We start from the raw sequence: 25,188 nt of genomic DNA on the forward strand, positions 1-25,188 counted from the left end.
TCTGGTGACTTTCGTCCAACAACGGCAACAAGAACTGGAAGTCCTTCTGAATATTTAACCACAAACGAGTGTTTCTCCTCGGCTGGAGGTCGAAGCAGTTTAAAACAAAATGACAAATGGAGGTTTCATTCCACAAAGACGTCTTTAGAAAGGTCAAATCCATCATTTACTCACCACAAACATTTGAGGTTTGAGTCGTTTTAGAAAATGTTTGCTGATGGAAAAACAACCTTTAACAGCGTCTTTTGTTATTTTATGATTTGTGGGCGATGATTATGATTATGATTATTATCCAAATGTTCCTTCTAAAGTGAGTCTGTTGGAATGAAACCTGAACACAAAGAGACAGCTCAACAGGTTTGGCACTTGAAACACTTGATTAAAATTCCTCTCCTTCATTTTTTATGTCAGAATAATTTATATCGTCTTTCTGCTGCTGATATGTACATACAATATTTTAATATTCTAAATATATTCACAGGAAATGGTAAATTCAGGCACTTTGCTGCCGCTATACGGCAACTTCTTAGCACAAGAGATCCTGAGATTTAAGACCGTTTTCTTCTTTTAAATAAGCAACAACAAAAGTAAAATAATCTTATATAGAGATTTATATTTAACAATCACTTCTTTTTTATCATAGCAAAATAAATCTTTTTGTTTAGTTAAAAATGTCTTTATCACAGAGGGTTTTCTCGCCCTGGTTTTGGGTTGTGTGAGGAGATCATAGTCCGTCGATCAAAAGAAAGCGTTTATGAGTACCACGTTCTTCTTCTGTGGTGTTTAGTGCCGCAGTTTCCCAACGTTTCCTCGGGCGCAGCGCCAGAGCTGATAGTCCAAAGTACCGCGTTCTCTTCTGCCCACGATGAAACGTTTGTCTTCAAACCTTCACCATGTGATGAAGCCCACCGGCCTCAGTGCTCCACTGGATACATGTGTTTTTATGTGTGTGTGTATAAACGCCCGCCTACGTCTAAGAGGCTTCGTCTGGCGCCATAAAGGAGGTCGGACTTCCAGTGTGGCTTCCGTTGGATGTGTTATGTCGTGCTCAATGTCTGCATATGTGTTGGTTTCCTTCCAGCTTATCGGAGCGCCGTCTTCACGTCTATCCGGGAGCGCACGTCCTGGTATCCCAGGAGGCAGGGGTCGGTGGACAAGGCATCGTGGGTAAAAACGGAGTCGTTGTCGGAGGAGCAGGAGCTGGACGTGTCCTCGCACGACGGCGAGTACTGCTCGAAGGGCGTCGACAGGTCCAAGTACTGAGAGGAGAGAGTTCAGACGTTAGAGACACTAATCAACAGTTAAATGTTTGTAAAAGCCTTCAGACTGCTGGTGGATTCATTTAAAGCTTAATTGTTTCGAGACCACGGAGACAAACGGTGTTTAATTTAAACTCAAAGCTTAGAGATGTCTGTGTTTTGGTTTATAAGCTCTGGATTGTGCTCTCTGTGCGTTCGCTCTCTCGTTCTGAACACATCTGGGCAGCAGATTGTTAAAGAGAGACGTGTGTGTGTTCATCTTTGCATACGTTGGACTGATTGTGTGCAGTTTCATGGGAGGGAGTGGGTTTGTTTGAGAGACCCACCTCGTCAGAGATGGACAGCAGCACTCGGTCCAGCTCCTCCACCAGCTGCTTGAAGGTCGGCCTCTGGGTGGGAACGGCGTGCCAGCACTCACGCATCATCATGTAGCTGCAGAGGAAAAGAAAAACACAAAAACTCAATCTAACTGTGTCCGTTACCGGATTTTGCGTTATCACGACACGCGGCATGTCCTTAAAACGTCGTGCTATGAGATCAGGTTGAAACAACATGAGAAAGACTCTCTTAACTTACAGTTCGTGTGTGCAGTTGGAGGGTTTGTCCATGCGGTGTCCTTCCTTCAGCAGCTTGAAGAGCTCCTCCACGGGGATACCGGGGTACGGCGAGCCGCCCAGCGTGAAGATCTCCCACATCAGGACGCCAAACGACCACCTGAGAAACGTAGACGAGAGGATCAGGACACGTTTACCGTGGTGTACAACGATGCCGAGAGCAACATCTGATTCGTTCTTTAGAGTTCAGAGCTGATGAGTAACGGCTACATGAGGTTTTAATAACACAAGACAGGCAAAGACAAATAATCATCTTAGCTGTAAATCACTTGATGTTTGCCGGGAGGTGTTTTGTGTACGAGAAATTGAACTTACACGTCGCTCTGGTGAGTGTAGACTCTGTCGAACAAAGCCTCCGGCGCCATCCACTTCACTGGCAGCCGTCCCTGCAGAGAGGACAAGGACACGTTACAGCCTCACCTTCATTCACCACAACAACACACACGTTTTCTATTTTCCTTTCTGTCTCACTGTAAAAAGATGTTTTCGCTCTCAACCCTCCCCCCTCCTCCCTCCTCGTCTCCCCTCTTTTTCTAATTAAGTCCCATTAAGCCTGCTGCCAATCAGAGGAAACCATCAGACATCTGTCTTAAAGGGGAGAATGAAAGCTGTGAAAGGAACCTGGCAGACATGTTTACCAGCAGCTTCCCCTTTCACCTTTTAACAATCCAAATGTCTTCACATAAAGATCTTTAATGTGAATGATTTACATGATGCTCTATCTGAGAAATGTTTAAGTTACTTAACCTCCCGAGACCCGACTGACTCCAGAAGGTTCAGCTTGTTGGGAAGGAGGCTAAATAACGCTCCAAAGATACGCTAAATACTAGCGAGGAAATTCAACCGCTACAAAGTGTCACTCACGTTGGTGGTTTTCTTGTAGTAGTCGATCTGGTGGACTCCTCTGGCCAGACCGAAGTCGGCGATCTTCATCACGTTGTCCTCCGTCACCAGGACGTTTCTGGCTGCCAGATCTCTGTGGATGCACTGAAGAGAGAGAGAGAAGAGAAGAGAGGGAATTAAAGACTGACACTAAACACTAAAGTGATCTTAACACCAACGGCTGGTTTCTGCAGATCAGGAGATTACGCATGAAGTGTTGAAATGGTCCGTGTTTCTAACACCCTACACACATATACTTACTACATAAAGTATAGTAAGTAAACTAATATAAATGTACCAGTAGTATACTTGTAAGTGAACTAATTCAATACTTCTTGGGACTAAATTGGTCCACTTTTTAGATTATAAAAGTAAACACAACTAGTTTACATCTAAGTAGTATTTTGTACATCAACTATACTATGAACTATACAACAAATATGTATACTATTAGTTTAATAGTTATATACTTGTAACTAGGGATGCACGATACTGATACCAGTATCGGGTATCAGGTCCGATACTGTACTCATGTACTCGTACTCGCAAAACGGCTCTGACACAACGGCACCGATACCACTTTACGGCAGCGTGACGTTAACCTCTCGTCACCATCTTTCGGGTCCTATCGCACGCGCTCACGCTCCACCTCCCCGCCCACGGTGCGGGCGAGACGGGCCGGTGGTGCGCCCAACCCCGCAGGCCGGGATCCCATGTCAGCCGGCACGCGTGCGTTAGACTCCTTGGTCCGTGTTTCAAGACGGGTCGGGTGGGTTGCAGACATCGCCGCAGACCCCTGGTGCCTTTTACGTGGGGGCACGACGCGGTTTGGGCGCACTAAGGACAGCACCTTCGCCCCGAGCCTTTCCAAGCCGACCTAGAGCCGGTGGCGGCGCACCGCCTCGTATGCGGGACTCCCCAGCCTGCCGTGTGTCGCTCGGTATCGGTGCATCCCTACTTGTAACTCACTTTTTAGTTTCTGAAAGTAGACTTTGTATATTTTAAGGTATAGTACTGCTGATGATGATTTATGTACTACATAAAGAGACTTGCTCCTTTTGCTATATGACTTGATATTTTGTGATGATAAAAAGATAATTATATGTTTCTCTCATGCCTCCACGGTGAACGGAGAATGGCAGTAAATTCACCCCCTTTGACAGAAGTATAAATGTAGAGTCCCGGCCGAAGCAGAAGGTCAAACTACACTTTATCATCAAAGCTTTTACATCACCAAACGCTCTTCTGAATTGAGACTTGTGAGGCGACATGTTCTCGTCTGGTCCGGGCTGCGGTTTTTGGAGTAGTCATGTAAAAACATGAATGTAGGGTTGGGGGGGGGGGGCAGACATGATTCACTGCACATTTTCTCCAGAAATGAAAAGACTCAGGAGTCTAAAGTCAACACGCAGCGCCTCGTTTTAGTGAACGCTACAGAATTAAAATGTCTTTATATAGAGAGAAACAACAAACCCCTCTGGGAGGGAGAGAGAGAAAGGCCCTGTTTGCCCACATTCAATGGATATCATTAAGTTTATTTTGGTTTTCATTGGAAATAGACGTGGGATTTGTGGGGACGTGCGAAATGAACCAGTCTCGGGTTTGCGGGTCTCCCCATAATGGAGGGTTAGTTTCAGCCTCCTGCATTCTTAGGAGGCCGTAGAGCCAGAAACCCGATGCCTGCACCCAGACGACGGCTCCGCTGCCTGTTTGCTAACAGATTTATGGGCAGCGCTAAAAAGGACAAAAGCCCTGCGACGGCGGGGACGGACAGATGGATGGAGGAGAGTAAACAGGACCGCAGCTTTCTGCTCAGGAATGCCTGTCTGAGACACCGGCTGGCAGACAAAGAGACGTGTTGATAAGAAGCACACAGACAGAGTGCATGCTGGGAAAATGAAAGGAGTAGAAACATAGGGGGGTTAGGGTGGGAAGAAAGGGGGGCAGACGGAGATCCATCTGAAGGCCAATGCCAACTAATCACAACTCATTTACAAAGTGTTTTCCTATCCTGACGTCTGAAGTTCCTTGAGATGATCTAAAACACTGTTATATTTAAGCACAGAACAGATCTGTTGGGGCTACTCAATCATACGGATAGCTTCTCCTAAAATCACTTATTCAACATATGGTTTAATCTATCAAATGTAAAAACAAACATCATAAATTCCCAGAATCTAAGAGGATGTTTTCAAATATCCTGTTTGTCGGAGTGACAGTTTAAAATCTAGGAATGCACCGATACCGATACCGGATCAGATATCGGGATCAAATAGCTGGATCAGGTATTGGTGACCATTGGGGGCTGATATATTGGATTTAATATATGTTGTGTGTCCTATATACTGTATATTATATATTCAAATTTCAATTCCTGTTCCAAGTTTTGACCAATTTTCTTGCTGCATTAAAAAAGTTTGCACTTGAATTTTAATTCATGTAAATAATTCTTGTTAATTTTGAAGATTTATTTACCAATCAGCTGGTGCACGATGTATTATTTTAATAAATAACAATTCAGTCAATTTATATCTATGTATTTATTTGTTATATTTTGTTTTACAAAGTTAAGAAAGCAGTGTTTAAGTGGAGCTCTGGTATCGGATCGGTACTCAAAGCCCAGATATCGCTATCGCTATCGAGACTGAAAAAGTCAGATCGGTGCATCTCTATAATAATCTAAGGATGTTTTACAAAGATATAAAAACATATAAAAACAGCAAATCCTCACATTCAAGACGCAGGAACCAGAGACGAACCAAATGAACGAGTGTTTGACGCTGGTTCAACCGCCTCTTGCAAACATGAAACGCCACCGGAGACTGAGCTACCTTCTTCTTCTACTCTTTAAAGTGAACATACCCTCTTGGAGGCCAGGTACTCCATCCCTCGGGCCACCTGGTAGGCGCAGGACAGCAGGTCTTTGAAGGTGAGCTGCTCTTCAGGCACCTTGGTCACATCAAAGGTGTAGTCCATACCTGGAGGCCTCCGGGCCCGCAGGTACTCCCTCAGACTGCCTTTAGAGGCGTACTCCACCAGCACATACAGCGGCCCTGAGGGGGGAAACAGGAAGAAGGTTGTTTCTATTGTTGTTGGAGCCTGGAGGCCGGAGACCACCATCGTTCAAACAATCACTTAATTAGCTGTTTGTTGAGATTTGACAATAACAAGGAGGTTTGGGAGGAAGGTCTGTTGAAGCAGGAATAAAACACTCACCATCCTGCGTGCAGACTCCCAGCAGGTTGATGATGTTCTTGTGTTTGTCCATCACCTTCATCAGCTCCATCTCCGAGATGAGGTCTGCCAGGTCTTTGTCTGTGGCGTCGTCTTTAGGGAAACATGTACTTTATTTAGAGAAGACCGCAGACTTTAGCTGATCTCTACAAGTATTTCTGTACCACTTCTCTCTCTCCTACCTTTGAGCATCTTAACCGCCACGGTGGAGGCCGGATCCGGAGAGTCCTTGGCGATGCCGTAGGCCTCGGCTCTGACCACCTGACCGAAGCAGCCTTCGCCTAGAGGTTTGCCCAACGTTAAACTAGAGAGAGAAACGTTAGCGAAAATAAGTACATGTAAACTGTACAAATCCATAATTTGGGTTTCTGGTTTCTCAAAACACAGGTTGGGTCGAGCCAAAAACGGGCTGCGGGCTGGTTTCTTTTTAGCTCCCCACAAATGAGTCCCAGAAGCCAAACTAAACTTAGTGCAAGAATAACGCTCTTTGCAGGAACTTGTCAGTAAACTCTTTCATAATAATTCCAGAGTGTAATTTCATTGCAGAAGTGATTCTAACTTGCAGGTAACTTACTTCTCTCTGGGGAACTCCCAGTCGGGGTCGTAGGGCAATTCAAACTCCATGACTCCAGCCAGCATGGGCGAGCAGCTGGACGAGAGGCGAGCCACCCTCATCAGCGACGCGCTGGACTTCCCCGACGAGTTGGACTCCACCGAGTACTGAAGGAAGAGGAACGGGAAATGTAATTATCAGGAACAGGTCGCTCTGACCAACTAGAAACACGCTTCGTACGAAACGTCAAGGCCTTAAATCATAGTCGACTACTTCCCAAAGTTAGAGAAGAGCAACTTTGTTGGTGCCTTCAAATGAAACTGGTGTTTACAGCATGGGAAGTTGAGAGAACACCGCTGCTAAGCAACGGCAATATTAATATACGACTAAAATGACAATATATTAACTTATTAAGCGCCGAAATTTGAACATCCAAGGCCTCCACCATTTCCGACAACGTCAACAAACACGTCACAACTCGTGAACTCAGAAACTTTCCATGAATACCACAAGAGGGGGGCGTTCATATGGACACTTCTAGGAAACACTGTAAACACAACCCCATTTGAAGGCACAATAAGTTCCCATGATGCATTGCGCCCTGTACCTGTCTGCGAAGAGGAAACTTGGAGAGCTTCTGGACGGGGAGGGCGTCGAACGGCTCCCTTCTGGGGTGGACCTGCATCCGACACAACACCACGATGACGATGGCCATGATCAGAGCCAGGAAGCCGCAGGCGTAGATGATGATGTCGGTGTACTTGGTCTCCAAGGTGTCCATCGCCTCCGCTGCTTCCTCCTCTGTAGGAAGACGGGGATCATTGTAAATACATGTATATTAACCATTCAAAGTATCCCTAGTGCGGATGCAGCTTAATATCGAAGTTCGTCAATGAAAATGCAAACACTTTATTGAAGAATTAAAAGTTACAATCATTCAAACAATTAGGTAAATTCTGTTAAACACTGAATCCTGTCGCCTTCAGTCCGGTCTGTACCTGAGAGGACGGTGAGCCAGGCGGACTGGTGCGCGAATCCGATTGAATTTCCAGCCAGACAGGTGTACTCTCCGGCGTCCTCCATGGTGACTTTGGACAGGTAGAGCACCTCCACCTCGGACATGTTCAGACTGCCGGTCTGCACAACACGGACGCAGAAGAAGTGACATTAACAGTTAGTATCCAACAATCGGAGGCTTTGGCTGTCGTTGACTAGGCTTAGGGACAGGGATCAGAACTTGGACATACCTTGAGGACCCGAACGTAGGGCGTCCCATCAGAACCGTAGCGGCTGCCGTTCCTTTCTATGTGTTTGAGCCACTGAATGTGCGGCTGGGCGTCGCTGTAGACCTTACAGTGGAACTGGACGTCGCTGCCCACCACCGCTGTGGTGTTGGCGGGTAGACCGGCCTGTAGGATGGGCCGGTGTGGGGAACGCTCTGCGCCGGAAGAAATCAAAGCAGAGATGAGCAAAGTGGGCGAAGATGAAAGATGCAGTTTCTTTTCTTGGATATTGAGTTGTTTGTATTAAAACATAGGAAATCTTACGTTGTGTGGGGACACATTTAGTTCCTTCTAAAAGACGCGGAGCAGCCGAAGATTGTATTCTCCGCTCAAAGATTTAATCTTAAAATGAAGATGATGGCATTGCCCGTATTTTGAAGAAACAGTGTTCAAGAGGACTCATGGTACGTGTCCACAGGGTGTTTTTTTTATGGCGAGGGATCCAGCGTTGGACGCTTGATGGGCTGCCACTAGACACTTGATTGGACGAAGTAATTTTATGTATAAATAATCCATGTTGATGAATCTGTTTTTGTTTTAGATCGACAACGGTTAGTTTAGAAGTTTCTCGGGAGTTTCCAGAGGCGCCGAGTCGAGTCGGACGCCTGTGATTTGCATAAAGTAGCCGAGACCTCAACTTTATGCAAATGAGGAGCGGCCGTCGTGACGCTCCGTCTCTCAAATCGCGCCGCCACGCTACCAGAATGCATTGCACGGCTGCCTACATAAACAATGAATGGGAAGCGTGGAAAGGACGGAGGCTGTGGACGCGTACCTTAATTCCCTCTCGGTTGCACCAGCGAGGTGTTTGTTGTGTTTCGTAGCGCATATTTACCTGTTGACACGTCTACAGTTTGTGTGTGATGTGATGTAATGATTCTGTACATTGACGTGTATTTTGAATAGTTCGACGGTGGATTTGATGACGGTGAGGCGACTAAGAGATGAGTAACAGAAGAACCCTGGAGGGAGTGATAGACATGGAGACGGAGATCTAACTGATCAGCTTGGTTTCAGATATTCCCCTCTCACCAGGAGTCCAACGCCGGCAGGACAAAACGTGGGAGAAACTTCCTCATATTTGTCCGTTTAACAGCCGGCTGCTTTGTACAACAACCGTCTGAGACGCCCAGCGGTCGTCGCTCTGTCACATAGAATGTGTGTTTGCATGCTGGCACACGAGAGCAGGAGATGTGATTTTGGGATGAAACCCGGTTCCATTAGCGTGTCTCTCTTTGTCAGCTGGTCGCCGGGGCTCCCTTTGATCTGCGCTTACTCTCGCTCTCTGATCTCGTTAGTCGTCTCGTTAGTCGTCTCCCCCCGTCGGCGGGGACGGAAACTGACCCCGCGGTGGACGGACAGCCAACAAATGAACAAACAAAACCGCAGCCCTCCTCCATCTCCTGTCACAGGTCAGGTAGAAAACTGGTGTGGACGCCTGACCGTTCACTTCCTGCTCACCCCCCCACCCCCCGCTTATCCCCTCCCTCAGACTGGAGCCTTTGATTTGAAGGAATGATGCTGACTCATAACTGTTGCTATCGCTGCTGTGAATAATGTCTGTTTTAATTTCTTACCCAGGACGTCGAGGACGTAGCTGTGAGCGATGGAGCCGTATCTGTTGTCCACCATGCAGGTGTAGTTTCCTCTGTCTGAAGGCACGACGCTCTCCATCACCAGGCTCCAATGCTGATGTCTCAGCTAACCCAAAGGAACACACAGATAAATACATCGGCGTGGAGAGACACTCACTGGTCTTTACATATCAGTGAAAGCTCCTCTGATTGAATTCAGCAGAGCAGAAACCATCCTCACCTTGATGCCCCCGATGCGATGCTCTCCTCTGAATTCACGTCCGTTCTTGAGCCAGCGGATGTTCGGCATGGGGCTGCCCATAGCCGGGCAGCGGAACTTCACCGTGTTGCCGGCGGGAACGGCGTACAGCTTCTTCTCCATCCGCTGGGTGTGGGTCCAGTAGGGACCTGTATGGACAACAATGAGCCGTTACTCAGAGAAAGGTTGGAGGCTGAGTTCTACTAATTCCTCAAGGAACAATAACATCAACATCAACATCAACAACAACAACAACAACAACAACACACCTCTGGAGAAGTAAACCTGGTCGTTTTCAATCTCAGCCGATGAGTCCTCCAAGCCATTGTCCTCGTCATCGTCCCCCGACCCCAACAAGTCTGGAAACAAATAAACAAAATCACTTTTTCAATTATTGATTGGTCCATAACATGCCAGAGAGTTCACTTGCTTGACTTTGGGACTGAGGGTTCAGGGTCTAAGGCCTTAGGGGGGACTTTGGGACTGAGGGTTCAGGGTTTAAGGCCTTAAAGGGGACTTTGGGACTGAGGGTTCAGGGTTTAAGGCCTTAAAGGGGACTTTGGGACTGAGGGTTCAGGGTTTAAGGCCTTAAGGGGGACTTTGGGACCGAGGGTTCAGGGTTTAAGGCCTTAAAGGGGACTTTGGGACTGAGGGTTCAGGGTTTAAGGCCTTAAGGGGGACTTTGGGACTGAGGGTTCAGGGTTTAAGACCTTAAAGGGGACTTTGGGACTTTGGGTTCAGGGTCTAAGGCCTTAGGGGGGACACTGGGATTGGGCCTAAATGAATAAACCAATTGTTCCCTTACCTGCCACAGTGATGGTGAAGTTCCTCACAGGCTCTTTGGTTCCCCGGAGAACACAAACGTAGACGCCAGAGTCCTCGTACGTCGCGTCCGTGATCTCCATGAAGGCTCCGCGGATCTGGATGCGGGGCGTGGCCAGAACCCGGTTCCCCTCCCTGTACCAGTTCACCGCCATGCCGGGCCGGGTGCTGGTGGTGTCGCAGCGCAGCTTCAAGACGTTCCCCGGCTCCAGCAGAAGGTGCTCCGTGGCGTCCTCGCTCAGGTCCTCCAGAACATCTGTTGAAAACCAAGAGAACGTTGAGTCTGAGCTCCTCGTTTCTCTCAACCAGTCAGCAGGTTTATATCTTCATCTCCCCTCTAAAGCAAATACCGTCCCCTCAACTATGACCTCCAACACTTCAACCCTATTATCCCCCCCCACCCCCAAACACACACAATGAGATCACCATGGAGACCAGGAGGCCTCCTCCTCCTCTTCATCTTTTTGTTCCCCCTGTGTGGATTACTGTGGCCCTGAGAGCGATCTAGCTAACACCACAAACTCCTTCCCCAAAAGAAGAAGAAGAAGAAGAAGAAGGAGGAGGAGGAGGAGGAGGAGGAGGAGGAGGAGGAGGAGGAGGAAGAGGAGCTGGAGCTAATGAACATGTTGCAGCGTGACAGTGGACGGAGAGTAAATCTGAGGGGCGGTGAAGGTTCACTGGAGATCTAAGAGAGCGTCGGGAGGAGAGTTTATTCCAGCTCGGGGAGAAGGAGGAGGAGGAGCGCACACAGATGGCCGCCATACCATCTTCATCAGTCTGTGCAGAGTTATTCTTTACAGTTTAAAGTTGGGGTCAGTGACGGTGAGAAATTAGCAACAGTACGCTTTATTTTAGAAATGATCCAACTTAAAAACTGAGCCCAGTGTTGCCAACTCTTTTCCAATGAAAGTAGCCAGCAGCACCGGATCCAACAGTCCCAACATCTAGAGAGAAAGTCTCCAGGTCGGCGACACCGACAGGTCGGTAGGTAGACCTGCAGGCACCCTTTACCCTCTAAAAGAATGGAGGGAAGAAAGGGAGGATTTTCAGCTGTCTCCCTGCATTTGCCCGAACCACCTCAGCTGGTCCCTTTAGAGGTGAAGGAGCAGCGACTCTACTCCAAGCTCCTTCCGGATGTCTGAGCTCCTCACCCTCTCTCTAACGCTCAGTCTCGGTCACTACCCAAAGCTCCTGACCACAGGTGAGGGCTGGAACGTAGATGGACCGGTAAATCGAGAGCTTGAAACCGCCTGTCCATCTCCCGCTCCATTTTGCCCTCACTCGTGATACTTGAACTCCCTCGCTTGGGTCAGCGACTCCCAACCCAGAGGGAGCAATCCACCAGTTTCCGGCAGAGCACCGTGTCCTCAGACTTGGAGGTACTGACTCTCATCCCGATCGATTCACACTCGGCTGTTAACCGCCCCAGAGCGCGCTGGATTTCAACAAATATATCTGAAAAGTGTTTTTGAAGAATGCTACCAACCCTAGCTTTAAACTCCTAGATCACTGCTGAAGTTACCTGAGGGGATGTCGGCAGCAGTCAGGTCCACAGTTTGAGAGATGATGGTACCTGTGGGAGGGGAAAGTTAAGGTTAGAACATAACGTGATACCTGGCCTTGATAGATGATACATTAGAGTGTAATTTTTTTAACAAAAACTAGTAAGATACGCCCAAAAGGTTGGTGTGATGATAAAAGAGTGTCTCACCAGGCAGGACCTCCAGCCACGCCGACTGCAGGGCCTGTACCGTCTGTCCTGCGTGGGTGCTCTCGGCCATGCAGATGTACTCTCCTGCATCCTCCAGAGTGATGTTGGACAGATGCAAAGTGTTCACCTTGGACGCGTTGCTCTGCAGGGCCTGCATGGAGGAGACATCGTTTTAATATCTGATATGATGAGGACAGAATGGAAACCATGAGATTGTTTCTGTTTCTCACCGTCAGAGCCCTGAGGCGCGGCGGGCCTCCCTGGATGACCTCCGTCTTCAGCCACTGCACCTTGGTGGACGCCGGCCGGTGGACTTTACACGCCAGCTTGGACTGACCACCCACCAGCCCCGTGGTGTTTTCTGGGTAACCTGGTGCGATCAGAGGCCTGGAGACCCGAAGATCTGGGAACAAAACGGAGGGAAAATCAGTCTTGACTTTCAAAGCATGAGGAACAGTTTCCTCTGAATGACTCTTATTTACTCCGAGGATCCCAGGTGTCATGTTATGGTTATGTCACAGAATAAAGGAGTCTCTAGTCTTAATAAACCTCCTCGGTCTGAACGCGCTCTCCAGTGAACGAGGCAAAACATTTTCAAAACACACCCTCAGTGGTTTCAGTTTACCTCTGAGAGGTCCGGCAGCAGAAGTACACCATGTTCCTTAACAACCGCTGTCACTTAATGCCACCAGGAACCGGTGATAGAGTGCCCTGATAACCCGGCTACCATCGTGTCACCATCAGCCACAGTGCCCTCCATTCACTGGGTCATTCGCCCATTCATGCGCTCGGCCCACTCACTTGTCGGAGCATATGTGCGCCCTGGCCGGGGACCTCGCTCGCTGCTCAGTCACTCAGAACGAGCAATTTTCCAGGGCAATTTTCTGTCTGATTGCTTCCTGCGAGCGCTTAGTGAAAAGGCAATCTGTTCCCTTGTCGCAGTGAAGTGCTTTCAGGAGCACACACACACACACACACACACACACACACACACACACACACACACACACACACACACACACACACACACACGGCTGCTACCTTGTGAGTGGAAAATCAGAAACGCTGATTGGTACTGCAAACGGTGTTAACATTTAATGGCAGTACAGGATATTCATTAGAGATATCTGCAACGTCATTTTGACTAGTCAAAACTATAATTCAAGATATTTCGGATTCTATTTTGAAGATTTATTTAGTCGATTAGTCGACTACTGCTGAGAATAACACACATCTTCATCTGATGGAAACACAGTGAAACAGTCGGCAGTAAATCACAGAGATGAACACACACACACACACACACACACACATCGAGCCGTGCTAATGAACTTGCAGAGACAGGGACGGTGCCCCGGAGTTGAACTCGCGGCAGAGTGTGAATTGTCACCCAGAGGCGAGGGGGCAAACACAACACAACACAAACAAACCGCCCGGCTGGTGCCAGCAGCCAGCCACCCAGCCAGCCAGCCAGCCACCCAGCCGCCAGCCAGCCAGCCGGCCAGCCAGCAGCCAACCAACCAACCAGCCAACCAGCCAACCAACCAACCAACCAGCCAGCCAGCCAGCCAGCCGGCCAGCCAGCAGCCAACCAACCAACCAGCCAACCAACCAACCAACCAGCCAACCAGCCAACCAACCACCCAACCAACCAACCAACCAACCAACCAGCCAGCCAACCAGCCAACCAACCAACCAACCAGCCAACCAACCAGCCAACCAACCACCCAACCAACCAACCAACCAACCAACCAACCAACCAGCCAACCAACCAGCCAACCAACCAGCCAACCAACCAACAAACCGGCCGGCTGGACTGGGCAAGCAGAGCAGAGAGGAGCTCTCTGTGGAAACCAGTCGGGACAATGAGGAGTCTCACATTCTCTGACCCGCGGATTTATTGACAATCATTCATTCATTCGGTTTATGAAGCAATTACAGATGTAATAAGAAGTTATAATAAACACGTCCACAGGCCCGACCAGCGGATGTAGTCCAAAAAAAAGTAAATGCCAACCCAGTTATTCTGTTCAGAGAGAAAGCAAAGATGACGTTCTTTGATATCTCCTGAATGTTGTGAATTTAAACAATTAACAGCATTTTGTGATGAAGTTTTTCAATCTCTCTTTTAAAAAACAAAGTGGATTAAAGCGGGCGGCCGTGGATTGAAGTTGCAAACTAAACTTGGACATCATCTGTGTACGTTTCTACATCGACGTTGTTGTTTGGATGAAGAGCAGCTAAAGAGTCCAGACGAGCTCCACTCAGACTCTTCTATACTCTGTAATGATGTGGCACGAAACACCACTGAAAAACACTTTTTCTTTCCAGGGGGGGAAGGAAAAAAAACATTGGACAAGTCAGATCCCTGCATTTAGCAGCATGTGGTTAGAAACATTAGATGTAGAATTATATTTAGCGAGATGACAGAAAACGCCCCGCGGGCCCAGAATACTTTCAAGATATTAATAAACGCTTTGTTCCATGTTTCTCTTCCGTCTTGTTTTTCATCCTGAACTGTTTTCTGTGCATCGTATCCCTCCAGAGAGGAAACACATCTACGCCGTGAGGAGTCGGAGCAGTGCATTGTGGGTCCCTCTGAACCCCTCACCACCTCTCCTCAGATGGACTCCTCTTCAGGGAGGTGGGAGTCACTTCTCACTCTTTTAACTGACATCAAGGAGGAGTTTATCTTTTTCCTTTTGGTGCTACGTCTCTTTCTCTGTCCGGTACGTCTCTTATCTAGAAAGTGACGCCCAACAATAAATAATAATCAAACCAAGATCTAACTGTAATCCCAACGTGATGGTCAGGACGTCCAGGATCTCACCGAGCCGTGTTTTCTGTGTTTTCTGTGTTTATTGTGCAGTAATATTTCAACAGCTGTAGATAATTACAACTGATTACTGATAATCCAACATAATACGCTCCAATGGGAACTACAAAGTAGTTACGAGGAGGTTTGTTTGTGGAGATTGAGGCTCCACTTTGGTTCAGATCAAATTGTTTCTGTGCAGAAAATCACACATTTGTGTTTTTGAAACTCTAAAAAGCACCAAGATAAAAGCTGCATGTTTTTACGACCTGAAGATCTTTCTATCATCAACCCTGCTTCCACTCTTTACTCATCCGTCTTGTAAATAAACCTGAAAGGGGCTGCACATTGTCGTCTGAGAGAGCAAGCCCCGGCTGGCCTCGCGGGGGCCCCGAAGTACAAAGTGGGGCCACGGAGACGGAGAGAGAAGACCTCCGGGGCAACAACCCACTCTGTCTTTCATCAATCTACAGACAAAAAATGTCTCCTTCGTCCTTTAATCTGATTTAAGAACATCATGTAGCTCACAGCAGAGGAGACACTGATTCTACTGATCGTATTGATTACACCTTAACTCAATGGAAACGTTGAGAATGGAGCTGACTTCTTGCATTGGCTTCTGTTTGTAAAGCATCAATGAAAAGCCCCTTCACCCTCCTCCTCCTCCTCCTCATCCTCCTCATCCCCTACAGCTGGCACACAGCCAGGCAGATTTACACTTCCGAGCCCCCGGGCCTCGGACGGATCAGGTAGCTCAGTTTACGGCAGCAAAAACACTCAGAGAGGTTTTTTTCCTCCCCCCCCTCCGTCCAAGACAGAAGTCATTTTTCCTGTCACCTTGACTTCCTCTGTGGTCACGACTGCCAAGAAACTGACACTTTCTAAGGAGGGAAAGTGGGCTGATCGAAACCATTACACATACACACCAAAGAAGGAAGTCGTGATACAATCAGACCTTTCAGCCGCACGCTTATCTGACTGTTATACAACACAAACCCCCAAAAGTCAGGAAGGCAACCGTCTGTAGAGCATCTCAACAGAGCTGACGTAGAGCTTCAGGTCTTACCTTTAGTCCGTCCTTCGCTGACGGCCTTGGCCGAGACTCCGTCCATCAAACACAGCAGGAGAACGCAGAACGTGCAGATCCTCTCCATCTTCTTCACGTCTTCTGGGTTAAAAAGGTAGAATTGTCCGCTGGAAGCCCGGCGTCGGCCTCACACTCCGGATGCTCCTGGCATCGGAAAACTTCCACAAAGCCTCTAAATCTGGATCCTGCAGATGCAGAAAACACAAAGAGAGACGCTTATTTGATGATCAGCCGCTAAAAGACACAAACCTCTCAGCTCAGTTTTAAACCAGGTGGCAAAAAACAAACACTTGTTGAGAGGAATGGATAAAAGAGTCTGTTTTTGACTGTTGAGCAGCTGTATTCTTAACCAGATGTCCCGCTAACTGTGCCGCTCGCTGGCCGGCCTCACATTGTCCAGGCTCTCCTGCGTCATGAATAAGGAGCGGGAGCTGTTGTTTGTCAATGGATGACCCGGCTCAGTCCGGCCCTGGGATAATGGGCCCCGACTGGGAAAACACTTGAAACTCGCCAGGAAGCTGCAGAAATGTGAAGAGACTCGACTGGCAGCTGAGGAGACTTCAGGTGGAAACAGGTGACTGATGCTCACCGGAGCATCACGTCCTCGGCAGGCAACATGTGTGATACCTCAAATCTATCGCAGTAGAACTCCAAACTTCACCGGTGGTCTGACGATTACATTCTTATTTAACCAAAGTAACTATTTGGTGCATAAATAGTCAGAAACTAGTGAAATAAAATGCCTTAAGTCTTCAGATTATAGTATTTCTATTTAAGAAAAATAACATTATTCACAGATATAAAGATATAAAAATATTGTAAATAACAAAAATATATTAAAAATATAATAACCTAAAACCCCAAATATATATTTATTATTACACAAGACAAAGAACAACAACAAAAACCTCACAGTGATGAAGCTGGAACTAAAATTTAGGATCTATATTTCCCCGAAAAATGACTGACTCTAAATACTTAAACATGTTTTAACCATTTTTTAAACTTTATAAAATATGCTAAACTGCTGAACGCATCAATGATATTTAAAGATTTAAAGGGACTGTTTGTAAGAATCCTAAATGTCTTGTTAACAGCTTCACCTGTGTCCGTTAAGTCAACTAAAGTCAGCGTCCTGTTGCTGGCGCTTGTGCTCGCTCTACATAGACATGAAGGAGCATCGCTCAACACAGTGAGGAGACACACGTCAGCTAAAAGCACAATATCACTCTGTATTTCAGCTGCTTGGCAGTAATGTTAGCTGACCAGACCAAGGTCTCTCCATGAATCAATGCTGATCCTAGTGTTGGCTTTTCCCGCCTCAGCCTCCCGACCGCGGCCGGAGGGAACAGGGGAGACGCCGGAGTTTTGGTCGGAGACGATAACGTTTCTCTCTGCGGAGCCCCGTCACTTCACAAGACACGGGAAACCTCTGTTGGTCTGGAGGAGCTGCAGCAGTTATTTCTGCACAAACGTCCACTGAACATTCACTAGATATTCTCAGAGCTAAACTAACTCTTCTGCAGTGTGGAGTGAGCAGCATGCACGTGAGAGGTGGAGAGAGAGAGAGAGAAGGAGCGCGGTGTGTGAGTGAAGGCAGGCAGAGGAGCAGAGGAGCAGAGGAGCAGAGACTCCGGTCCTGGAGACCAAAGCTACGGTCTCCCCCGCGTCCTCCGACCGCGGCCAACACTGTTTAACAGCTTCACTAGATACAACCAAGAGGTTTTGGTGCTTCACTGGAGTTTGTGTTGGAGTCTGAGTCTGAACAGCGGAGACACACGAGAGACCAGGAGACACACGAGAGACCATGAGACACACGAGAGACCATGAGACACCGACCGGCAATGATTTAGACCTGAAAGAAGTTACAAACAGTCCCTTTAAGTTTTTAAGTTAAGAAAAAAGTTAATAATTAACTTCCACTAATGGTCCATGGTACGACAAATACCTCAGTCCCATGAGAACATAGAAGTATTACTACTGAAAAGTATTATTATAACAACACTTTAAAAATATAATTGAAGTACGACTCTAAACACTCTGAAGGAATAATGTGGTGATTTCTTCTGCTGCCAGTCGGGGCCAACTGCGCACAGGCGCCAGACCCTGGTGCGTGCACTCCATGCATGCAAACCGCGCCCACACACACACACACGCACACCGTTTAAAGAACCAGCCTGCTGAATGAAACGTATTCTTTCTCAATTAAGGACTGGAAAAAAAAAAAGACTTTTTCTCTCCTGCTGCTGATTCCTCTGCTGGCACGCTGCCTCACTGCTGCTGCTGCAGCCAAAACACTTCTACTGTATTCTACTGTCTCTACTGTCTCTACTCACGGAAAGAGAGAGGGGGAGGGAGGGATGTCACTGTGGAGGCTTCTAGTTTTAATATACTGCGTCTTTCTGCCACATAAATCACACTTCATAAATCCGTCATATGGACTATTAGTCTCAAACAGCCTTAGTAGGATAACCTGAGTTCATATTTATGTTATAATAATGTCAGTCAGTCTGATAACAATCAATTTATTGACCATAAATTACAGAAACAAAGTGTAAAAGTTGTGGTAATGAGTTGGAATGAAGTTAGTTTAAAGGTGTCATTATGTGCTGCCATTGAAAATGTTTTATATTATAATATTTATAATATTCTGACTAAACTTTGACATCTGTGATAATCCATCGAGATTATGTTCCACTGATGATAGTCACAATAATTAAAACATTTCTGATTATTTTTTAACTAAAAAATAAGGTGTAATTTCATGGAAATAATAATAATAATTTATTAAACATAAATTCACCCCAAAAAGTGTAATACTGCAATACTACTGTAGTAGCAGTACTGCAGTATTACTGTAGCAGTACTACTGTAGAATTACTGCAGTATTACTGTAGCAATACTACTGTAGTATTACTGCAGTACCAGCAGTACTACTGTGGTATTAGTGCAGTACTACCAGTACTACTGTAGTAGTAATACTACAGTAGTACTGTAGTATTACTACTACTTCAGTAGTACTACAGCAGTATTAGTACTACAGTATTAGTACCACAGTAGTACTGCTGCAGGTAGAACACAGACAGATACATGAAGCACGTGAACGTTAATGAACGTGTTTATTTTCTATGTATTGATTATTATTATTTTTCATAATTGATAGTTTATGTTTGATATAAAGTGTTAGAAGCAGAAGTTGCCCGGTAGGAGGGTTAATTGATTCCTGCTGGTTAAATGAGTTTAATGTTGTTTCATGTGGCCTGACAGAGTTCAAACTCCTCCTGACTGACATACAGTCCGTGTGGAAGGTTCAATGTCTAACGAGGTGACTTGTTCTTGTTTGGATCTGAGCGCGTTGCAAAACACAACAAGTTAAACTTCATTATGAGAAAGAGTTTCTCTCCCTGAAGTCTCCTGTTTAAAATGACAAAACCAGGATTTACAATGCAAATGAGTGGCTGATCCTGCTCGGTCTGTTCTCTGGTTTGATTAAAACAAATAGAAAAGCTTTAAGATGTGGTTTAAAGATCTACATCATCATCTGGTGTTGGAGAAGATTCGCTGTAGAGGCTGTGCTCAGAAATGTTATGCTACATGGAGACCCTTTTTAATCTATATAGAAAAAATGGATACAATTGACATTGACGTTTTAAACTGCTGACCCCATATTACATATAATTCACAACTTATACTTAGTTGTTTTTTTTATTTATTTATTTATTATTATAATTTTTAGTTTACTTATTTTTCTGTTTTTTTTTTGGTTCTTTCCTTTTTTTTAATTCTTTTTTTTTGGGGGGGGGGTTTTGTTTGGTATATGTTTCATTTATGTTGCTATCGGATTTAATTCATTTATATGTATAAATGTAATTGTTTATGTTAAATTAACTCTGCTTATTTAATGGTGCAGTAATATTGTTAGAGGGATGGGGGATAATTGTTTATACAATTATTTATTGGATTTTGTACAGAACACCAATAAAAAGAATTTGAGCAACAAAAAAAACAAATAGAAAATTAGAATAAAGTCGCTCTAATGAGAAGATTTAAAGCTTTTTAGTGGAGATCTAATAGAATAGAATAGAAAGCTTTATTGTCATCGTATTAAATACAACGAGATTCACAGTTGCCACTTCTGGTCAGTGCTTTAAAACAAATACTTGACAAGACTAAACGAGGCAGATAAAACATTTAACAGATAAAACACACACAGTTATAAAGCAAATAAAATAGGTAAAGTAGATGTAATGTAAACAGAGGTAAATGCACTTGTAAAATAGGTAGAGTAGATGTAATAAATAAAATGCAAACAAAGGTAGTTGCACTTGAGGTACTGTATATATTGCATCAAATGATATATTGCACAGTCAAATGTATTTCACACCGAGGCTGGAGCCCTGGAGGTGAATATGTTGTTTTTGAAAGGCTAAATGCCAACAAATATGGATTGAAGCAGAATATTAAAACGTGTGGCACACCATGGTTTGGTGGTTAAAATAAGTGTTTCTTAGGTTATTTAAGTTATGGACGTAACTTAAAATAAGTTGTTTACTCTTATTGTTTTTGAAAGGCTAAATGCCAACAACGTAAACAGAGGTAATTGCACTTGTAGAATAGGAGATAGGGTAGATGTAATAATAAATAAAATGCAAACCAAGTTGCACTGGAATGAATGAAACAGCTCCAGCTGTCTGTGTCTGTGTTCACCCACCTTTTCCTCCACCCAGTGGGGGTGAAATCACTCCTTGTCCAGGTCGATTCGGGGGAATATTGAAATCCTCATTTGGAGCTCCTTTGGTGTATCCTTCCTCCAGCAGCTGTAAACCAAGTGGAGCTTATAAATCCATCAGAAAGCAGCAGCAGCTCCTCTGGAACATGAAGGACAGCTGACCTGGTGGAAGGAGCTGTGATCCCCCTCCACCCTCCTCCACCAACACCACCAGCCTCCTCTCTCTCCGGGCAAAGTCCAGTCCACTCAGAGGGCTAGATCCATGGAGAGAGACAGAAAACCAAACATGGAGCCAGAAAGTGGATTTAGAGGGGTTAAAAAAGCAGTCCTTGATCCGAGTGTTGAGAGGAAGAGGTTGGTATATAAACGTGCCCAGTTCAGAGTCCTCTCTTGCTTCTTTACGCGCGTCTTTACGCAGCAAACTGAGTCTTTACGCAGCAGAGCTCTCCTCTCCGTCCTCTCCTGATGAGTCCCGGTCTGATGTGAGCTCCTCAGTCCGGTTCCTCCTCTACTACTACAGACTGAGAGAGAGACTGAGAGAGAGAGAGAGAGAGAGAGAGAGAGAGACCGAGTCCTCCTACTGCACTCTGCTGCTCTCCAGGCTCTACAGGCACAACAACACAATGGACTGAGAGGGAGAGGAGGAGGAGGAGGGGGAGGAGGAGGGAGAGAGAGAGAGGGGAGCAGGAGGGAGAAGAGGAGGAGGAGGAGGGAGAGGAGGAGGGAGAGAGAGAGGGGGGAGAGGAGGAAGAGGAGGAGGGAGAGAGAGAGAGAGGGGAGCAGGAGGAGGAGGAGGAGGAGGGAGGGAGAGAGGAGGAGGGAGAGAGGGAGAGAGAGAGAGAGAGAGGGGAGCAGGAGGAGAAGGAGGAGGAGGAGGGAGAGAGGAGGGGGGGAGAGGGAGGGAGAGGAGGAGGGAGGGTGCTCGCGGGGCCCCCGCTGCGGCGCACATCTGTAACCCGCCCTCCCCTCCCCACCAGCCCACACCCTCTCCTCCTCTCCTCCTCTCCCCCTCTCCTCCTCTCCCTCTCCTCCTCTTCCCTCCTCTCCTCCTCTCCCCTCTCCTCCTCTCCCTCTCCTCCCTCTCCCCTCTCTCCTCCTCTCCCTCTCCTCCTCTCCCCCTCTCCTCCTCTCCTCTCCTCCTCTCCTCCTCTTCCCCTCTCCTCCTCTCCCCCTCTCCTCCTCTCCTCCTCTTCCCCTCTCCTCCTCTCCTCCTCTCCTCCTCTTCCCTCTCTCTCCTCCTCTCCTCCTCTCCTCCTCTCCTCCTCTTCCCCTCTCCTCTCTTCTCCTCTCCTCCTCTTCACCGCTGACGCTCCGAAAATCACAAACTTTGATTATTTATTTATTTATTTATTTTATTTTTTTACACTTAATTTTTTCCTTTTTTTCAAGTCTGTTTTCATATAAATGCAATCCGCTGTTTGTAATTCCAACAGTCTATAAACAGTCTATTTAAAGTAGATGAGTTTACAGACAAACCCATCAGGTACACTAAAGAGAAAACAACCTCAACATTCAAAACCAAGAACAGAAATAAAAGAATAGAGTTAAAAAAACAACAACATAAAAACATAAATTTTTTTTTTTAACTCTTCTTTTCTATCGTCTCCTGCAGTGAAACAGAGCGTGTGCCAAATTAAACCACATAAATCACTTTGTTTTTTGTGCCTCATAATTTATTGCGGGTTAATTGTCGTCGTTATGCAAACAGAGCATTAAGGCTTCTTTCTTTCAGGAGACGCGTTTAGGTGTTTTTAATTGCATCAGTAAAAGAAGAAGAGGAGCGTGATAATCCCATTAGAGCTGCAGCTCAGCCCAGATTCATCAGCTCAACACTTCTGCATGGTAATGTTGCTGTTTTTATTAACTTAATTCACAGAAAGAGAAAGAGAGAAAGTTATTAGAGAGTGAGATGTAGTGTGACAGATCATCAGCATACAGGGGAATAAAAACCACCTGATGGTGACAATAAAGTGATAAAGATGTGAACATGAGGTCACATGAATTCACTCTCTGACTCATTAACTTCTCCTTTTACAGAAACAATGAACACATAACAACTGAACACATTTTGCACATGTATCATGACTGGTGACATTTTTTAAAAAAAATTCTGGGTCTCTGGCTCCGATGTGACAAAATGGCTCGATAGCGCCCCCGAAAAAATTGCTAAAATTGAGCCCCTCATTGTGGTTTCACCTAACTCAGGGGTCAGCAACCTTTACTATCAAAAGAGACAATTTAAGCAAAAAATAAATAAATAAATATGTCTGGAGCCGCAAAACATTTGATCATTGTGATGAAGGTAACACAGTTTATAGTCTAAGTATATAGTATATAAGTCTAATGCAGTGAGGGCCAAAGAGACAATGTACTACGGAGTATTAGGGCCACATTGAGGGAAAACACATCTAAGAGATTTACAGAATAAAGTCGTAATGTTACGAGAAAAAAAAGTCGTAATGGAACGAGAATAAAGTCATAACTTTACAAGAAAAAAGTCGTAATATTACGAGAATAAAGTCATAACTTAACGAGAAAAAAAGTCATAAGTTTACGGGAAAAAAAGTTCATAACTTTACGAGAAAAAAAGTTGTGTTATAACGAAAATAAAGTCAAAACTTTGTGAGAAAAAAAGTCGTAATATTACGAGAAAAAAGTCATAACTTCACGAGAAAAAAAGAAAATAAGACGTAAAATGACTACATAATAATATTATGACTTTATTCTCAAAATGTCAGATTTATGTTTTCCTGAATGTAGTCCTAAGACTCCGTCGTCAGATTCCTGGTATGAATGTACTCGGCAGATGAAGCTGATTGTGATTGAGTCCAGATTGGTTGAACAGGATGATTGTTTTTGCCTCTGCAGGACAGTTTTTTTTATTGTGAAGAGAGACAGGAAGTTCAGGGGAGATTGAGGGCAATCACAAGCTACAAAGGTCCCGGCCCGGATTCAGACACGGTTACGTGATACCTGCTTCAGCCGAGCTGGAAGCCGCCGGACGCTCCGAGAAGTTGTTGTTGGACTAAAGCTCGTAATAAACGAGGAGAGACGCTGCACACTCCGTTGACTTTTATCTGCGGGTCAGACTCCTCCAGCGGCCGCGGTGTTGAGTGTGTTTACATGGAATTTATGTGTCGAAATAAATTCCAGATTTGACCTTTGACCCTCAGCGGTGCTACCGCGGGTCAGACGGAGCTTTACAGAGAAAGTCAAAGTACACAAATAAAGGAGGCAGAGTGGAAGTCATAAAGCAGATAAGAGCTGTGCTAATGCCAGCCGGCGCTACCTGCTGGACCGCTGGATGTGTGTGTGTGTGTGTGTGTGTGTGTGTACTGGTACATCTACCTAAGTGAGGACCGATTTCACTTTTAAACCTTCAGAGTGAGGACATCTTGGCCGGTCCCCACTTCTTCAAAGGCCTGTTTGAGGGTTCAGACTTGGTTTTAGGGTTCAGGTGTGTGCAGTGTTGCAGATCAAGCACCTAGGTCTGTAGAAACAAGCTCAAGAGAAGCAACTCTCCACCCAAACAAACCCAAAACAAGCGACCTTACCTACCGACCACAATATGAGAGAGAGAGGCGGCAACTTCATCACTTCATCTACACATATGAATTTATTAGGGATTGCATTTCATTGCATTTTGGATCAATTTTTAGCTTATTACTTTATACTTTTCTAGTCAACTAAACTTAAAGGCAGGGTTGGCGATGTTCTCCAGTCTTCACTATCTGTTCTATTGGTTGAAATGGTCTTTACACCCCGACAGCGATCCATTACTGATGAGCTCTGAGAGAGGAGCGTTAAAGAGCCGTCATCTGTAGCTGCTGTAATCCTGTAAAAAACGTCTACCAATCACTGCCTCACGGTCCGCTTGGAAAGAACCAATCAGATGCCTCCCTGCTCGTTCTCTACCCTTGGCGTGCACCAGCCTGAACTCAAAACGCGTCGCCGCTGCACGTTTCCTGGAGAACGGAAGAGAAGACTCAGCCCTGCAGTAGCACTGCCGCGGTTACTTGTCATGAGGTAGCGTTGTTGAGTTGAGGTCCTCTCTCCGCTCTGAGTCTGTGAAGTAGTTACGATGCGACGGTGCTCGTGCATGTGTGTGTGTGTGGGGGGGAGGGTTCTGCCTTGGAAGGAGCCCCAAGGGGGGGGAGGGGTGGATGCCTTGGATGGAGCTCCTGAGGCGATGCTAGCTTTCCAACATCGTCAACCCGACCTTTAAAGAAGTTTCATTTCATTTTTGCAAAGACCGTGAATCCGACGTCGGTGAGCCTCGTTGAAGAGAACGGTGCTGAAGTGCTTCAGCATGTTGAACCAGATCGGCATGATGTGCTCGTATTTCACACCTCAAACCGTCCCCCAC

At 46.0% G+C, this 25,188-nt stretch overlaps 1 protein-coding gene across 1 annotated transcript; it reads right to left on the reverse strand.

Moving 5' to 3' along the window:
• Positions 1 to 599: 599 nt before the first annotated feature.
• Positions 600 to 21,397, reverse strand: fgfr4 (fibroblast growth factor receptor 4). Its single transcript, XM_074611743.1, has 21 exons — positions 20,805 to 21,397; positions 16,073 to 16,278; positions 12,422 to 12,594; positions 12,192 to 12,342; positions 12,003 to 12,053; positions 10,464 to 10,736; positions 9,928 to 10,017; positions 9,641 to 9,807; positions 9,403 to 9,526; positions 7,790 to 7,980; positions 7,541 to 7,679; positions 7,150 to 7,343; positions 6,564 to 6,709; positions 6,172 to 6,293; positions 5,972 to 6,082; positions 5,618 to 5,808; positions 2,738 to 2,860; positions 2,189 to 2,259; positions 1,836 to 1,973; positions 1,586 to 1,691; positions 600 to 1,259 (listed from the first exon to the last, which is right to left on the reverse strand). Exons 2-21 carry the CDS (start codon positions 16,158 to 16,160, stop codon positions 1,083 to 1,085), a joined length of 2,826 nt encoding a protein of 941 aa, XP_074467844.1. The 5' UTR covers positions 16,161 to 16,278; positions 20,805 to 21,397; the 3' UTR covers positions 600 to 1,082.
• Positions 21,398 to 25,188: the final 3,791 nt, after the last annotated feature.

The sequence above is a fragment of the Sebastes fasciatus genome, chromosome 16 (assembly GCF_043250625.1).
Source record: "Sebastes fasciatus isolate fSebFas1 chromosome 16, fSebFas1.pri, whole genome shotgun sequence".
NCBI lineage: Eukaryota > Metazoa > Chordata > Actinopteri > Perciformes > Sebastidae > Sebastes > Sebastes fasciatus.

Coding starts and splice junctions, on each gene's coding strand:
- fgfr4 (XM_074611743.1), bottom strand. CDS start 16,160: ATGGAGAGGATCTGCACGTTCTGCGTTCTCCTGCTGTGTTTGATGGAC. Junction 12,343..12,421: donor CGCGCCTCAGGGCTCTGACG/GTGAGAAACAGA, acceptor TCCTCCATGCAG/GCCCTGCAGAGCAACGCGTC. Junction 6,710..7,149: donor AGTTTCCTCTTCGCAGACAG/GTACAGGGCGCA, acceptor CTCTTCCTTCAG/TACTCGGTGGAGTCCAACTC.